General features: G+C 45.4%; 1 protein-coding gene across 3 annotated transcripts in view; it reads left to right on the top strand.

The window, feature by feature from the left end:
- The window catches only part of LOC124045220 (interphotoreceptor matrix proteoglycan 2-like), a 19,241-nt gene extending 2,037 nt beyond the window's left edge, over positions 1-17,204 (top strand). Inside the window, exons 2-14 of one of the 3 annotated variants that reach the window (XM_046364505.1) lie at positions 387-445; positions 720-740; positions 3,036-3,256; positions 7,030-7,097; positions 8,124-9,242; positions 9,817-10,071; positions 10,276-10,495; positions 10,918-11,128; positions 12,230-12,418; positions 13,102-13,303; positions 14,291-14,370; positions 14,873-14,971; positions 16,793-17,204. In XM_046364505.1, the coding sequence (XP_046220461.1) occupies positions 387-445; positions 720-740; positions 3,036-3,256; positions 7,030-7,097; positions 8,124-9,242; positions 9,817-10,071; positions 10,276-10,495; positions 10,918-11,128; positions 12,230-12,418; positions 13,102-13,303; positions 14,291-14,370; positions 14,873-14,933 (2,706 nt within the window). In that variant the 3' untranslated portion in view covers positions 14,934-14,971; positions 16,793-17,204. Of the gene's footprint in view, positions 1-386; positions 446-719; positions 741-3,035; positions 3,257-7,029; positions 7,098-8,123; positions 9,243-9,816; positions 10,072-10,275; positions 10,496-10,917; positions 11,129-12,229; positions 12,419-13,101; positions 13,304-14,290; positions 14,371-14,872 lie in introns of all 3 variants that reach the window. The other 2 variants (XM_046364499.1, XM_046364496.1) reach the window with 2 other exon arrangements.
- The last annotated feature ends 996 nt before the right edge of the window (positions 17,205-18,200 follow it).

The raw sequence follows: 18,200 nt of genomic DNA, 5'->3' as shown, positions 1-18,200 counted from the left end.
GATATCTGGCACATTGAAAGGGAAAGGCAGAAAACGGTGTAATTGTAGGCTTGTTTGTACACTATTAAACTTAATTCCATTTTATCACTGAGGAGGTATTCTGCAATGGTGGGTCAATGAGCCAGCAGCACAATGCTTCTCTTCACAAAGCGCTTCACATTAGCACCCAGCAACAAGGTTCAATCGGTGGTCTGAGTGAGTAGTAGTCACTAGATGGCCATGCTAGAGAGGACATCAACTATCTATATCCTCACAATTCAGGACCTAAGCTATTCCTTCTTTTTTAAAATTAGGTTTAGGGATAAGGATAGTGATAAAGTTAGGTCACCGAGTGACATGGATGCTGATGTTGACTGTTGAACTCTCGTTGACCTCTGTGTTTACAGATAAAGGATGCTGTGGGGGGACTGCCAGGCTTTAAGAGTGTGGCTGTGCTGCAGTTCAGGTCAGTCTCTGCTGTAGTGGTGTAGGAGACTGGTCCTGGTCACATCTTGATGTGCCTCAGTTTAACCAACTCCCTTAACTGTCATTGTCATACTATACTGTACGTAAATGTATGGCATGACAGCATTAATCTTAAGAGTTGGCTAAAACACACAGATGTGACCAGGCTAGTGGTGTTAGACCATTGGTTTGATAAATTGACCTGACCTTCTCACCTAGTCTTTGTCAAACATCATTTCTTTAGATAAAGCGTGTTTTGTTTATGTTTCATGCAGGCTTCAGAAGGATGCCCAAGGGTGAGTATAGACACTTACCAACAGCCCTGGAGGTGTTCAGTCACTAGGAATCTGACCCTAGATATGTGGTTAAGAATAACCTTGTCTACACAGAGAGTGTGTGTGTGTGGTTGTCGCTGTCTGAGGGTCACGCGGGATCCATGCTGTGTTTACCTGTGAGCATCTGTGGGAAAGTGTGAGGGTGTGTTGGGTGTTTTTCTTTTGTTTGCTTGGCTTAATGGTGTTATCGCGGTCGCTCACCTGAAAAGCAGGATAAGGCCGGGGCCTGACAGAGAGACAAGCTGCTACCTCACCCTTAACCCAGGAGAGGAGCTAATCTCTGGGGCTTTATGCCCACAGCAATCAGCCTTATGGTCCGTCAATGTCAACCACTGGTGGGGTGATGAATTTTTACACCAATAGTGTTAAATGTAACACTTTCAAATCAAATTGTATTGGTCACATACACACGTTTAGCAGATGTTATTGCAGATGTAGCGAAGTGCTTATAGTTCGAGGCTAATGATGTAAGAAAAAACAAAAAGGACAAATAAATTCTGCAAAATTGCTTAGGAGCCAGAAACAGAGCTGCCATGTCTATTGGCGCCATTTTGAACTTAGCATTGAACATCTCAAATGGTGTTAAACTAACAGCTAAGAGTGTTGGATTCCTAATACCAGACGATGTTGCAAATTCCAACTTATATTTTATTAGAGCTGATGCTTTTACACTTTCTCAGTGTTGGGAATTAACACCTGTGGTGATACAGTAACTCATTTTGGAGTATTTTAATTATTTGCATATTTACCTGTATCACCCATGACTGTATCACCCATGTTTGGCAGCAACAGGGACATGACTGTTTGGCAGTAACAGAGACATGACTGTTTGTCAGCAACAGAGACATGACTGTTTGGCAGCAACAGGGACATGACTGTTTGGCAGCAACAGGGACATGACTGTTTGGCAGCAACAGAGACATGACTGTTTGGCAGCAACAGTGACATACATGACTGTTTGGCAGCAACAGGGACATACATGACTGTTTGGCAGCAACAGGGACGTGACTGTTTGGCAGCAACAGGGACATGACTGTTTGGCAGCAACAGGGACATGACTGTTTGGCAGCAACAGAGACGTGACTGTTTGGCACCAACAGAGACGTGACTGTTTGGCACCAACAGGGACGTGACTGTTTGGCAGCAACAGGGACGTGACTGTTTGGCACCAACAGGGACATGACTGTTTGTCAGCAACAGAGACATGACTGTTTGTCAGCAACAGAGACATGACTGTTTGTCAGCAACAGGGACATGACTGTTTGGCACCAACAGAGACATGACTGTTTGGCAGCAACAGGGACATGACTGTTGAATTCGATGTCTTTCAGTCCTGTAGCCTACACCAATTGAAAACTCGCAACACTTTTTGCCTCAACACACACACAAACAATCCTCCGTTTATGCAGTTACATGGGACTTCAGTAGGGAAAGCCTTGCTCTCCTCTGAGTGATGATCCCGGGTCACTAGTGTTACAGTATGGAACAAACAGGAACAGAACAGTAAGGTCATCTGCTCGCCTAGTATCTGCAGGTGCACCACAAGAATAGAGAGGAACGTAGACTAGTTTCAAGTGTCGTTAAACATTTGGATTCTGAAAGTTGCTGTATCAAGGAGTATTCCTTTTCCAAGTTTGAGCTGACAGCAGGAAAACCGGGATGCGGAGGTGCAGTGAGCTAATTACAGGCACGTGCCTCACCCTGAGCCATGCCAAGCCTGCCGAGAGATCTAGGTCACAGGGAAAAAGAGAAGAGCAGAGAACGTCTCCCTGAAGACATATGAAGCTGATAGATTGCTTTTCCACATAGCCAGGTTCAACATCCAGAACCTCTTGTGCGTTTTCTTGTTGTGTTTATGACCATATTGATCACTTTGGTGGTTGGTCTGGTTTGATGGAAGTCATGGAAGTTGTAGACGATGCTCCAGGCGGGTGTAAATCTGGTGTAAATCTATAAAACTATCATTTCAGAATAGACTCATATGCTTTTAACAGGTTGGTTAGTAAATCAAAGTACTGTGTTTGGAACTCTACTCCTCCCAGGGAAACTTCTCTCCTCTTAGAGACGCTGTTTCTAGCTAAGCATATTAGATATGGTAGATGAATAAACTTCTCAATAAAATAATATATACATTGATGGTAAAATTGGATGATTTTTCAATAGGTGTACGGGTGAATAGATGTTGATGATGGATGGAAATATATTGAATAGATTGATCAACTGACAGATGAACTTACTGATGTATTGCCATTGCAGGTTGGATGGTGTGGTGGTGGTCTATGCGGTGACAGTGGAGGTGGAAGGGGAGAGGGTGAGCAGTGACCAGCTGGACTACCTGACCTTGCAGTCCAACCTGGTGGAGAACTCCTACAGAGAGGTGAAGGAGAGGAACTACATCACTGAGGCCCAGCACAAGGACAACATTATCAGTGATACAACTCTGGTCCTCGACCCTGACTCACTGCAACTATATACTGGTAAGACATACAACATACTAAATACACTATCTGTACATTACCATACAATGCCAAACCACGAGACACAACACTCTGGAACTGTAGCCCAGGGCCACCTCTAGCGTAAGTGAGATTTGGTTGGCAAAACATTTGTATAACATTACATAAGTATTTGGCCATGATTACTGAAAGTTTAGATACTCTTAGTCATGTAGTATATATGGACACTGTAACTAAGGGGCCTAGCCTGAACCATGAAAAACAGCCCCAGACCATTATTCCTCCTCCAACAAACTTTACAGTTGGCGCTATGCAATGGGGCAGGTAACGATCTCCTGGCATCCGCCAAACCCAAATTTGTCATTCGGACTACCAGATGTTGAAGAGTGATTCATCACTCCAGAGAATGTGTTTCCACGGCTCCAGAGTCCAATGGCGGGGAGCTTTACACCACTTCAGCCGACGCTTGGCATTGTGCACGGTGATCTTAGACTTGTGTGTGGCTGCTCGGCCATGGAAACCCATTTCATAAAGCTCCTGACGAACAGTTCTTGTGCCGACGTTGCTTCCAGAGGCAATTTAGAACTCAGTAGTGAGTTTTGCCATCGGACAAATAATGTTTATGCGCTTCAGCACTTGACGGTCCCGTTCTGTGAGAGTGTGTGACCTACCACTTCGCGTCTGAGCCGTTGTTGCTCCTAGACGTTTCCACTTCACAATAACAGCAATTAGTGTTGACCAGGACAGGATTTTACAACCTGACTTGTTGGAAAGGTGGCATCCTATGATGGTGCCATGTTGAAAGTCACTGAGCTCTTCAGTATGGGCCATTCTACTACCAATGTTTGTCTATGGAGATTGCATGGCGGTGTGCTAAATTTGATATACCTGTCATCAACGGATGCTCATGAAATAGCCAAATCCACTAAATTAAAGGGGTGTCCACATACTGTTGTGCATATATATTGTAGCTACTGTACACTAACTACCAATCAAAAAGTTGTTAGCTGACATGGCTAATTGAGTGACTGTCAGTGACTGACCTAACAAAAGAAAAACTGCTAATGCACAGACACATTTCTAAATTGCACTTAGTGTATTCTATGATTCTTACTCTCAATAGTAAGTTGAGATCCCAACTGAGTTCCAAATCGATATACAGTGCCTTAGGAAAGTTTTCAGACCCCTCAACTTTTTCCCAAAAACATTTACGTTACAGCTTTATTCTGAAATGGATAAAGGTCATTATCCTCAGCAATCTGTACACAATACCCCATAATGACTTGGCAAAGCAGTTTTTTTTTTTTGCAAATGTATTAAAAATTGAAATACCTTATGAAAAGAAGTATTCAGACCCTTTGTTATGAGACTAGAAATTGAGCTCAGGTGCATCCTGTTTCCATTGATCATCCTTGAGATGTTTCTACAACTTGATTGGAGTCCACCAGTGGTAAATTCAATTGATTGGACATGATTTGGAAAGGTACACACCTGTCCCACAGTTGACAGTGCATGTCAAAGCAAACACCAAGCCATGAGGTCAAAGGAATTGTCCGTAGAGCTCCGAGACAGGATTGTGTCGAGGCACAGATCTGGGGAATGGTACCAATATATTGCTACAGCATTGAAGGTCCCCAAGAACACAGTGGTCTCCATCATTGTTAAATGTAAGCAGTTTGGAACTGCCAAGACTCTTCCTAGAGCTGGCCGCCCGTCCAAACTGAGCAATCTGGGGAGAAGGGCCTTGGTCCAGGAGGTGACCAAGAACTTGATGGTCAGTCTGACAGAGCTCCAGAGCTCTGTGGAGATGGGAGAACCTTCCAGAAGGACAACCGTCTCTGCAGCACTCCACCAATCAGGTGTTTATGGTAGAGTGGCCAAAAGAAAGCCACTCCTCAATAAAAGGCACATGACAGCACGCTCGGAGTTTGCCAAAAGGCACCTAAAGGACTCTCAGACCATGAGAAACAAGATTCTCTGGTCTGATGAAACCAAGATTGAACTATTTTGCCTGAATCCCAAGCCTCACGTCTGGAGGAAACCTGGCACCATCCCTACAATGAAGCATGGTGGTGGCAGCATCATGCTGTGGTTATGTTTTTCAGCGGCAGGGACTGGGAGACGAGCCAGGACCAACCGCTGGGGAGCCAGGCCCAGCCAATCAGAATGTTTTTTTCCCCACAAAAGGGCTTTATTACAGACGGATATTCTTCTCAGTTTCATCAGCTGTCCAGGTGGCTGGTCTCAGACAATCCCGCAGGTGAAGAAGCCGGATGTGGAGGTCCTGGGCTGGCATGGTTACATGTGGCCTGCGGTTGTGAGGCTGGTTGGATCTACTGCCAAATCTCTCTAAAACGACATTGGAGGCGGCTTATGGGCAATGAACATTAAATTATCTAGCAACAGCTCTGGTGGACATTCCTGCAGTCAGCATGTCAATTGCACGCTCCCTCAAAACTTGAGACATCCATGGCGTTGTGTTTTATGACAATACAATATATAAATGTGTGTGTATATAATGTTTTGGGGGTTGGGGGCCCCCTTGCGGCCGAGGATCCTAAGCGACCACTTATGTCTGGAACCAGCCCTGCTGTAGCCAGTCTAACTATGAATTCCATGGGACACACATACACCTGCACACACACACGTGCATGTTCCACACAAACACACACGTGCAAACACAGCTTCAGTGAGTGTGAAATTTAGCTTGTCAGTAAGTAGGTTAGCTCTAACTTCTGGCAGGGTTTCATCCAGAGAATGGAACAAGTTTTACAGTAATGATGACTATACCTTCTCCCTGGGCTATGTTGAATTCTCCCTGGCGGTGTCGTAAAAGAATCATTGTCATTAGTTTCCTGTGTTTCCCTGAAGATGGACTAACTACTGTCAAATGCCTGCCTGGCACAGTGTGTGGTGACTTACAGGCACTAACTCCAAGTTGCAGCCTCCAGGCCTGATGGTAATGCAGTCTTGGCCCACAGTGGCAGGTGTAGGGTTATGAGTAGTGTTCCCCTTAGGTAAACACACAGTCAGCACCACCACTGTCAGGACTGGGGAGAGGAAGAGTGGATTTTACAGAAGAGCAGGAGGGTGGAGTTTACAGAAGAGAGGGAGGGTGGAGTTTACAGAAGAGAGGGAGGGTGGAGTTTACAGAAGAGCGGGAGGGTGGATTTTACAGAAGAGCGGGAGGGTGGAGTTTACAGAAGAGAGGGAGGGTGGAGTTTACAGAAGAGCGGGAGGGTGGAGTTTACAGAAGAGAGAGAGGGTGGATTTTACAGAAGAGCGGGAGGGTGGATTTTACAGAAGAGCGGGAGGGTGGATTTTACAGAAGAGCGGGAGGGTGGATTTTACAGAAGAGAGGGAGGGTGTAGAAATGTAATTCCTCCTATACATTGAGAGAAAGCGTTTGACTTATTATGCAGCTGAGTTTGTTGAGAGCCTTTGACTTATTATGCAGCTGGGTTTGTTGAGAGCCTTTGACTTATTATGCAGCTGAGTTTGTTGAGAGCCTTTGACTTATTATGCAGCTGAGTTTGTTGAGAGCCTTTGACTTATTATGCAGCTGGGTTTGTTGAGAGCCTTTGACTTATTATGCAGCTGAGTTTGTTGAGAGCCTTTTACTTATTATGCAGCTGAGTTTGTTGAGAGCCTTTGACTTATTATGCAGCTGAGTTTGTTGAGAGCCTTTGTTATTGTTTTTAATGATCCTGGAAATCTGAATATTCGGTGTGATTGAATAGGGCCTCCAGTGACTCTGTGACAGTATTGACTCTGTGTCCTCTTTGGTTCCACAGTGTCCAGTGTTACTGAGTCCTTTGAACCCACCTCTGGAATACCCGAGGATTACACCAACGGCAGTGTGGTAAGTCAGAGGTCATTTCAATAGCCTTTGACCTCTCCTGTTGGTCCAGAGGTACTTTCTGGACAACAGTGAGATGGCCACAATGTTGAGCATGGATCTTTTAAAAATATCTAACTAAATCTATATAGGTGTGTGTTAGTGGTGTGTTAGAATGGTGTGTCAGGTAGTGTCTTGCTGAGACAGCTGCGTGGTGGTGTTATCCAGTCCTGTCCAGTGCTGAGGAAGTACAGGATGAGGGGGAGGCTTTGAAGATTAGCTTGGCTCTTGCTATAGTAATCCACTACTCTTCTGGGGCTAGAGAAAGACGGATAGGGTGAGAGATTCTCAATCCAACTGTGTTTGTGGGGGATAGGTCTAGAACATTTTTAAAGATTGAAGATGAACAGTTTAAATGCAGGACTCTATTATCATTGTTGAATTTTACACATCTGTCTGATTCTGCCGGTAGTCTAGTAGCTTTAATGTGCGGTGTAGTGGTAATCCGAGCTGGGAGCTCCAGTCTTGGTCTTGGACAGTAACTGGGTCTGCTGGTCTACTTTGCGTGCTAAGGCTCTAAGTGATTAATTTGAGTAATTACATGGACTGGAAGAGGTTGGCAAACTACCAGTCAGTAACTGGCATTTACAGCCAACTGCACACGGCCATAAGGCATCCAAGCTGCCCAGAACCTACCTTATCTTAGAGTGATATATTTCTCTCCCTCAGACAGAAGCTGGATTTTTCAATACAAGTTTTATCATAGTTCGTATTATGCCTTGGAGTAGGTGTCACACCATGTAGGTAGTTAAAACTTGATAACAATACACAGAGCATGTGTGTGTCAGTAAATCATTTTTGGCCGTCATTAAGTCATGGAAACCTAAAGTTCCCTAGCCTTGCCGTTTTGAAGACGACTGATTAGAATACTATACAGTTCAGGGTTGGGGTCAATTCCATGTCCTGAATTGAAATGGAATGCAACCCAAACCTGATGGTGTAACAGTTGATGGACTAATGGGTTTATCCTCTAATGTTTCTGTTGTCCAGGAGGACATTTTGGCTGTTGAGACTCCAACCGAGGTTGAAGCACAGGATGTAGCGACGGGGGAGAATGATGTCATTGTTGTAGAGGAGAGCATGACCCTCCCCGCTGAGGTGTCCATCGATGACACACGCATCGAGGAGGAGGTTCTGCTGTTGGGGAACACCGTGTCTACAGAGAGCCCTTTGTTGGAGGACCTCCCTACAGACCCTACCTCCCCTGAGCAGCCAAAGGGTGCTACGCTCCCCGAGCCTCCTCTGGAGATTGAGGCCTCTGGTTCAGGTGTTAAAGTACTGAAGGACTTGCACTTCCAGCCTGAGGAAGAAGAAGCCATAGAAGAAGAGCCAGCTCCAGAAGAGGAACTGACCATAGAAGAAAAGGTAGTTCCGGAAGAGGTAATCATCGAGGAAGATATCCAAACAGAGGAAGCAGAAGCGGTGGTCTCCGAGGAAGATAAGGTCGAGGAGGAAACAGTGGAGGTCCCTGACACAGTAGAGGTTCTAGAAGAGGAAGCTGGACCCTCTGAAGACCTAGAGTACTCCATAATAGAGACGGAGACCATTGAAGAGGTAGAGGAAGAGGCCCCTGCCTTCGTCCCTGTGGAAATGATGGAAGCTCCCGAGCCAGTAGGGGGCCTCGGTGTCCCCGAAAATCCCCTTGCCATTGCGACTCTGCCCCCAGATGAACCTGAAGAGGAGACTAACGTGGTGCTGGCTTATCCAGAAATACCTGAATATGGAGAGGAAATTGAGAGCTTAGAGGGACCAATCATTGAGAAGCCATTAACTAAAGTGGATGCTGTGGAAGTGGAGGAAGAGGTGGCAGAAGAAGTGGTCGTTGAAGTTCCGGACATTTCTGAGATCTCGGAGGAGGACTTGGTAGAAGACGAGATCTTATTGGTCGATGAGGCTGCTCCGGACGCCACCCACACCACCCCTCTCTGTGCGGAGAAAGAGTCACCCTTCACCCGAGTCTCTGATTTCATAGTATTGGAGGAGGTTACAGAGGCCACAGCCCTGGACACAGCCCCAGAACCAGAGGCAGAACAGGAGGACCAAGGGGTTACCCCAGCTCTCATACCCGCCGAGTACCACCCTGATCCCAACATTTCTATCACTCTGGAGGTAATGACAGATGACCGAGAGATGATGTTTGTAGTGTATGTTAGTCAGGGCTCTGAGTGACTAGGACAAACTCCCCTTGTTATAGTACCGTTCAAGCAGGCAGAAATACAGTGGGCACGACGTGTTTTGCATCATGTTCTGCATTTCTGCCTGCTTGAACTGTGAATAGCTCAGACACACATGAAAACATGAAATGACCATGGGAATCATATTTGTGCATCTTTGAGCAATAATCTATTGATTCCTGGGGTCATTTCATGTTTTCATGTGAATGACAGATTGTTCACCGTTCGTTCGCTTGCTATCGGCACGGTGTGTTATAGGGACCATCCGCAAGTGTCGACTGACGGCTGTCATCTTCGCCCATTTCAACATGTAGAATCAGTTTGCAAATGACGACCGGCACTCTGTTGAGGTGCTAAGTACTCTCGGCCAGCAGTCCTACTAGTCTGTCCATGCCTTTAGTCTAACCATCTGTAAGCACAGACATTTTCTTCTTTTAACATGAATGTTACGAAATGTTGTTTCACACTGACCAATTGCACCATGAATTGTGTCATGTCTATTTAACCAGCTGCAGACGATAGACCCTGTGACAGACTATGACCTGGTCCACTTTGGCGGGACAAACCAAACAGAGGAAGGGAGCAGTGGGTACCCTTCTGGAGTGCTAAATGGTACAGACCACAGCATTGCCATGCCAATCAACCCAGGGCGGGCTCTGATGGTGTTCTTTAGGCTGAGGGTCACCAACATGATGTTCTCAGATGACCTCTTCAATAAGAGCTCTGCAGAATACAAGGCCCTAGAACAAAGGTTCCTCGAGCTGGTGAGCTATTCATTTTGATAATTTATTCACCCCATATTTACTTAATATGAAGTGTCGTATGTAGACAGTGCTCACTCTCTCTACCCATCTCTCTCTCTCTCTCTACCCATCTCTCTCTACCCATCTCTCTCTCTCTCTCTCTCTACCCATCTCTCTCTACCCATCTCTCTCTCTCTCTCTCTCTTTCTCTCTTTCTTTCGCTAGCTGGTCCCCTACCTCCAGTCCAACCTTACTAACTTCCAGAACCTGGAGATCCTGAACTTCCGGAATGGGAGTATTGTGGTCAACAGCCGGATGAAGTTCGGGAGGCCGATGCCTCACGGCGTCAACAATGCAGTCTACTTGATCCTGGAAGACTTCGCTAACACAGCCTACCAAACTATGAACCTGGCCATCGACAAGTACTCACTGGATGTAGAGTCAGGTAAGGTTGACAATTACTACATATTTCACCGGAGACACACGTTTCTGAATTATTCCCACTCTTTTAAAAAGATTTTTGGGGAGTTACAATGCCTTAACATTAGCATATCTACATGGATTGTAAGTTAAACGCATGGCATAACCAGGAACACAACATCTGTATGGTGTTGACGAGTAGGTGTGTGTGAACTTAAGAACAACCTTTCCCCTCTTTAGTCATATACCCCTGTTTTCATGCAAGGTGAAACTATATCATGCTGTGATTCGGGACTAAACGTAAAGTAAATATGCAGAGCAATTAAAATAATTTATTTGAATTGGAACTAGTGAACGGCAATGAACTGGTGAACTTAAACAGAGTCTGCACTTATCAGGAGTTGACTGGAAATGCCCTAACACCTGTGTCCTGTGTGTTGTTGCTAGGTGACCAGGCCAACCCCTGTAAGTTCCAGGCGTGTAATGAGTTTGCCCAGTGCTCTGTGAACCGCTGGTCTAGCGAGGCAGAGTGTGTGTGTAATGCTGGCTACTTCAGCGTGGAAGGTCTGCCCTGTCAGAGCATCTGTGAACTGCAGACAGACTTCTGTATGAACGATGGGAAGTGTGACATCATACCTGGACAGGGGGCCATCTGCAGGTGTGTGTGTGTGTGTGTGTGTGTGTGTGTGTGTGTGTGTGTGTGTGTGTGTGTGTGTGTGTGTGTGTGTGTGTGTGTGTGTGTGTGTGTGTGTGTGTGTGTGTGTGTGTGTGTGTGTGTGTGTGTGTGTTTGTTTGTTTGTGAATTTCATTACAATTGATAGAATTTGAATGTTTCTTACCCCACTCTTATTTGAAGGACCAATGCACAATTCCAATAAATGTCCGTACTGTAAAGCCGTCTCAGAAACAACATCATGGAAATGCAGTATGGATAAACAGATGTGTCTGCCAACATGTGTGAAGCTGTTTCACACCCACCATCATAAAACAAACAGAACACTCCAGATGTTGTTGACCTCAACACGGCCAACGAGGAATTTCACATCCACCATCATAAAACAAACAGAACACTCCAGATGTTGTTGACCTCAACACGGCCAACGAGGAAGTTCACACCCACCATCATAAAACAAACAGAACACTCCAGATGTTTTTTACATCAACACGGCCAATGAGGAAGTTCACACCCACCATCATAAAACAAACGGAACACTCCAGATGTTGTTGACCTCAACACGGCCAACGAGGAAGTTCACACCCACCATCATAAAACAAACGGAACACTCCAGATGTTGTTGACCTCAACACGGCCAACGAGGAAGTTCACACCCACCATCATAAAACAAACGGAACACTCCAGATGTTGTTGACCTCAACACGGCCAACGAGGAAGTTCACACCCACCATCATAAAACAAAAAGAACACTCCAGATGTTGTTGACATCAACACGGCCAACGAGGAAGTTCACACCCACCATCATAAAACAAACAGAACACTCCAGATGTTGTTGACCTCAACACGGCCAACGAGGAAGTTCACACCCTCCATGGAACGCTTCATCCCGGTTCCCACAAACAAGAAATAAACACTAAATGAACGTTTCTCGTGCATTGATCGACTTCAGTGTGTGTGTGTGCGTTTCTGTTATTGCGTTGCGCTAACAGTTGTTTCTTATGATTGAAGGTGTCATTATGTTGAGAATTGCTAGTGATCTAGGTGTGTATGTGTGGTACTGAAAGTTGTTCCTTATGGTTCTAGATGTCGTGTAGGGGAGAACTGGTGGTACCGTGGAGAACACTGTGAGGAGTATGTGTCAGAACCTCTGGTGGTCGGCATAGCGATAGCCTCTGTAGCAGGTTTCCTATTGGTGGCATCTGGTGTGATCTTCTTCCTGGCGAGGACACTACGGGATCAGTACGATAAGGATGAGGCCGAGGACCCCATACGGTGAGTCAACACAACACCACTCCTTCTTTATCATAGCCTCTCAGATGGAGGGTACATCACCTGCTGGATAGTGACTGCCATCCAGTCATATAAGCAGTTAGAGTTTGTGTGTGTGTGTGTGTGTGTGTGTGTGTGTGTGTGTGTGTGTGTGTGTGTGTGTGTGTGTGTGTGTGTGTGTGTGTGTGTGTGTGTGTGTGTGTGTGTGTGTGTGTGTGTGTGTGTGTGTGTACAGAATGTGTGTGTATGTGACTGCGTGAGCTTTAGGAGCTGAACAAAGTGTAGGTGTCTCTAACACTGTCAGAAGGCCTTATGTATACTGTATCCCTGGTCAGTACAGTACAGCAGTTTACAGGTGATATGTTAGTAGTAAATACTGCAATAGACTTAACCTGTCTAAATATATTTACTGTAAAAGGACATCCCCTATTTAAGCCTTGATCAGAGATGATTGTTTCAGAAGACTACTATAGTGTCTCCTTTCTCTCTCCCTCATCTATTCTCTTTGGGGACTGAGTTAATCTTTACCCTTTCAAATATACAACGTCCTCTTCCCCACGGCCCTCCAACCTACACTCACTTACACAAAGGTTTTTGTCCCTATTACTATTACCAGACAGATGTATTTGTCAGTCTCTTCTCTCCTACTAGCAGACTATGCTCAGATCTCTCTCTCTGCCCCCCAGGCGAGGGGAGAGTATCCCGTCTCTCGAGAGGGCCACTAAGTACAACCCCATGTATGAGAGTGAGGCCACGACGGGCTACAGCCACTACTACCGCCGCTACCCAGAAGCCCCGGTCTACAGCAGCGCTAGCGCCGAGGCCTCCACAGACTTCAGCAGTGAGGAGATACGCCACATCTACGAGAACAGCGAACTGACCAAGGAGGTGTGATTAACAAGTCAATAACATAGTAGAAAAAAAGGGGAGTCTATATACAATGTGTGCAAAAGGCATGAGGAGGTAGGCAAATAATTACAATTTTGCAGATTAACACTGGAGTGATAAATGATCAGATGGTCATGTACAGGTAGAGATATTGGTGTGCAAAAGAGCAGAAAAGTAAATAAATAAAAACAGTATGGGGATGAGGTAGGTAAAAATGGGTGGGCTATTTACCGATAGACTATGTACAGCTGCAGAGATCGGTTAGCTGCTCAGATAGCTGATGTTTGAAGTTGGTGAGGGAGATAAATGTCTCCAACTTCAGCGATTTTTGCAATTCGTTCCAGTCACAGGCAGCAGAGAACTGGAACGAAAGGCGGCTAAATGAGGTGTTGGCTTTAGGGATGATCAGTGAGATACACCTGCTGGAGCGCGTGCTACGGATGGATGTTGCCATCGTGACCAGTGAACTGAGATAAGGCGGAGCTTTACCTAGCATGGACTTGTAGATGACCTGGAGCCAGTGGGTCTGGCGACGAATATGTAGCGAGCGCCAGCCGACTAGAGCATACAGGTCACAGTGGTGGGTGGTATAAGGTGCTTTAGTGACAAAACGGATGGCACTGTGATAAACTGCATCCAGTTTGCTGAGTAGAGTGTTGGAGGCAATTTTGTAAATGACATCGCCGAAGTCGAGGATCGGTATGATAGTCAGTTTTACTAGGGTAAGTTTGGCGGCGTGAGTGAAGGAGGCTTTGTTGCGGAATAGAAAGCCGACTCTAGCTTTGATTTTAGATTGGAGATGTTTGATATGAGTCTGGAAGGAGTGTTTACAGTTTACCTACTAATTTTCTGAAACGTATCATTAAATTCCTTAATCTAATCTGTCCTGTCTGGATATAGACCTACTGTACCGATTGGACAAAACGTCTGTTTGTCTATCATGTAACTTTTCTCAGCCTGTTAATCCCGCCCACTCTTCTTCCACAGGAAATCCAGGACAGGATACGCATCATCGAACTCTATGCGAAGGACCGGCAGTTTGCAGACTTTGTGCGGCAGCATCAAACGTGAGTGTGGCTCCAATCATTTATTCAGGTCTAACTTGAGATATGAGCGCGCAAATCAGACTTTACAACCAGAAAAGGATGAAGGCTGGGAATACAATGCCAAGGGAAAGAGACATTTGGCTCCCAGACACATCTAACCAGCTGTCTGCCCCAGAGAGACAGGACACATTAGTGGATACAGACAGTTACTGTGTTTGGTCTCAATGTGACTGGCAGCATATGTCTGTGTGAGGGAGGAAAAGCAGTGTGAGGTATTGGGTTGCGTGAGCGTGGTGATTTGGCATGCCATCACTAATTAGAGTCGTATTAGTGGAATCGTGTGCTTATGTGGGTGTGTGCGTGGGTGGGTGTGTGCGTGGGTGAGTGCGGGTGTGTGTGCATGTCTTGTCTGGTCTGTCTGTGTATTGAGTTGCTTGGATTTGCATGGTACAGTTAGTGCCAGGTCTCTGCTGCCTATTACCCACACTGCCCAGTCTAATCAGTGTGTGTTTGTCTTCCACAGTGCCCTGGATACACGCAGACAGAGCACCCTTGATAAACGCAGAGAGAGCACGTCCACGTAGCCCTGTATGGGACACTCAGCTGTATGCTGGACAACAAGGTACCTTATCCTTAACTTTGCTCTTTCCCCGCCCTGCTCTTCCTCCTTTGTCAGTGCCTTCTCTCGATTGGGTGAGCTCTGCTGGAATGGGTGTGGTGGCTGTGGGCATATCTGCTGCTCATTCGATGTCTTCCTTTGGGGGAAGACCGGCCCCCCTCCATCTGGAATCATATTCGTTACTTGAAATGATGACAAACAAAACGCAATGCTCTCTAGGATACCTGTTCTTTAGGTAGCAGATAAGACATGATAGAGTATTACATTTGCATTTAATGTCATATCTCACCCAGTTGTTGTTGACGGAAGAATGTAGCACTGTGAAAGTGTAAATATTTATCCCATTGGAATGTTGGATAGGTACTGTAAGGTGTGATTATCACTCTATCTGCTAATGTGTTGTATGGACTGTTATGGTTAAAGAACTGTATGAAAGGGATGGTCTATACCAGGGGTGCACAACTCAGGACCTCAGGCAACTCATGACCTCAGGCAACTCAGGACCTCAGGCAACTCAGGACCTCAGGCAACTCAGGACCTCAGGCAACTCAGGACCTCAGGCAACTCAGGACCTCAGGCAACTCAGGACCTCAGGCAACTCAGGACCTCAGGCCCTCTGGCAACTCAGGCCCTCTGGCAACTCAGGACCTCAGGCCCTCTGGCAACTCAGGCCCTCTGGGACCTCAGGCAACTCAGGATCTCAGGCCCTCTGGCAACTCAGGCCCTCTGGCAACTCAGGCCCTCTGGCAACTTCTGCAGGGACTAAAAGCAGCAGATATTGTTGCCCTCTGGACCAGAGCTGTGCGCCCTTGTTCTATACCCAGCTGGAGGTTGTTGGAGATTGAGCTCAGTTGACTGGCCAGTGTCTGTGCTGTTCTGGGTTCTATGGGAGCTCTGTTGTCTGAGTTTCTGGCTAGTAGTAAGCCTAGGTAGTGTTCTCCTGAAGTTGGGAGAAGCTAGTTGGATGCACTCTGTGGGCAGATCTTAAATCTCAGCCCTCTATGGCTCTGGTGTAAAGTAGTGCACTATATTGGGAATAGGGTGTACTTTGACATTTTAGGAAAAGTGGACAAATGAAGGGTGAATCTTCCATTTTTGTTCAGCTGCAATAATTTTCCCCCTCTTCTTTCCCTCCTTCTCTTTCCCTCACTCTCTCTCTACATCAGGAAGCAGTTGGAGTTTGTTTTCTGTAGGAAAAAAAAGTATTACGAGAGAGAGAGGGGGAGGGAGGAAGAGTGGGAGAGGGGGAGGGAGGGAGAGTGGGAGAGGGGGAGAGATTTTGCTGAAGGACCAAAATATAAGTGAAAACACATTTCGAATGGAAACAATCTTCAAGGGGATTTGATCAGGCAGTCTGTTTCCAGATATGTGTTAGAAAACATTCAAGAAAGTATATCAAATGTACATGCGTAAACAACGTGCTCTGTGGATAAGCAAACTCTTAGCAGCGGCTTTTAAATCAAATAAAAATGAACCAGAAACGTCAAAATGGTCCATTCTGTAACCACTAGTTTGGACACCGTCCTTGCTTTACCCTGTAAGTATTTCACATGAAGAGGACTGGTTTCCAGTGAATCCTCAAAGTTGCATCTCTTCATCCTGTAGGTTTACTTTTCCACATTTGTTTTGACTGTGAATAGTCATAGGAAATCATAAGAATACACAGGTTGAACTCTAATGGCAACATATTCCTTTATAGTGCACTACTTGCCTAAAGTAGTGCACTATACAGGTTAAAGTGTCCATTTGAGATGTGACCACAGACATTTAAGATGTTTCCTGATTTAGGTTTACATTTCATGTTATCCTGTCCTTTTCTCTCAGGCTTCTGTATGGCTCCACACAAGCGAGAACACGGGTTACTGTGGTTGAGCACAAGCTTACCTTCCACTTATGATATCGTCATGCCTTTTCAATCTGTGTGTTTGTTTTTATACACATTTTCTCGTGTGCATAAACTGGTTTTCTCAACATTCTCTTCCTTCATCGGGACTCATAGCCAATGGGATGGATCCAGAACGCTGTGATGTAAATACTATCCAAGTGTCGTGGTATGTTCTTTACACGAGAATGTCAATGGAATGCGCTTGAAGTGTGGACATGTTTTGTTGTACAAAATGATGATTATTTTTTAACGTAAGCACTGGTGGATATTTAAACAAATATTACATTACTACTTGCAGTTATGTCAATGTTTATTCTTAAAAAATAAAATGAAGCAATACAAAAAACGAAAGGTTTTCTACTAAATGATTATTCATGCTGTTTGTTCTAGAAGTCACCTGTCGACATGCTTGGTTCAACAACTTAACTGGTGTCAAGGATTGCTCATATTTATTCACGAGGTCTGTGGGAACGTGGTTTGGTCACAGTTTCACTGAGGGTTTCAATTAAGATCACTTTTAGGAGCAGTAAACATTGAACTTGTTCCTTTTTCTGTCCAGCTCCTGTGTCATGTATGGATGTGTATACACTAAGTGTACAAAACATTAGGAACACCTGCTCTTTCCATGACATAGACTGACCAGGTGAATCCAGGTGAAAGTTATGATCCCTTATTGATGTCACCTGTTAGATGGACTTTAACCAGTGAAGATGAAGAGGAGGAGACAGATTAAAGAAGGATGTTTAAGCCTTGAGACAATTGAGACATGGATTGTTTAAGTGTGCCATTCAGAGGATGAGTGGACAGGATCAAATATTTAAGTGCCTTTGAACGGGGTATGGAAGTAGGTGACAGGTGCACCGATTTGCGTGTGTCAAGAACTACAAAATGGTCCACACTGCTGGGTTTTTCACGCTCAACAGTTTCCTGTGTGTATCAAGAATGGTCCACCACCCAAAGGCTAACTTGTCACAACTGTTGGAAGCATTGGAGTCAACATGGGCCAGCATCCCTGTGGAACGCTTTCGACACCTTGTAGAGTCCATGCCTCAACGAATTGAGGCTGTTCTGAGGGCAAAAGTGTATTCAACTCAATATTACGAAGGTTTTCTTAATGTTTTGTACACTCAGTGTATACTTAAGCAAAAAGACCGGAGGGGGTGAGGTATATGGCCAATATACCACAGCTAATTTGTGTTCCTATCCATGGTGCAGCACGGAGTGCCTGGACACAGCCCTTAGCTGTGGTATATTGGCCATATATCACAAACCCCCAAGATGCCTTATTGCTATTGTGAACTGGTTACTAATGTAAGTAGAGCAGTAAAAATACATGTTTTGTCATAC

Source organism: Oncorhynchus gorbuscha, linkage group LG01 (genome assembly GCF_021184085.1).
Source record: "Oncorhynchus gorbuscha isolate QuinsamMale2020 ecotype Even-year linkage group LG01, OgorEven_v1.0, whole genome shotgun sequence".
Taxonomy (NCBI): Eukaryota; Metazoa; Chordata; class Actinopteri; order Salmoniformes; family Salmonidae; genus Oncorhynchus; species Oncorhynchus gorbuscha.
The sequence above is the reverse complement of the archived record's forward strand: the minus strand, read 5'-3'. Positions and strand labels throughout refer to the sequence as shown.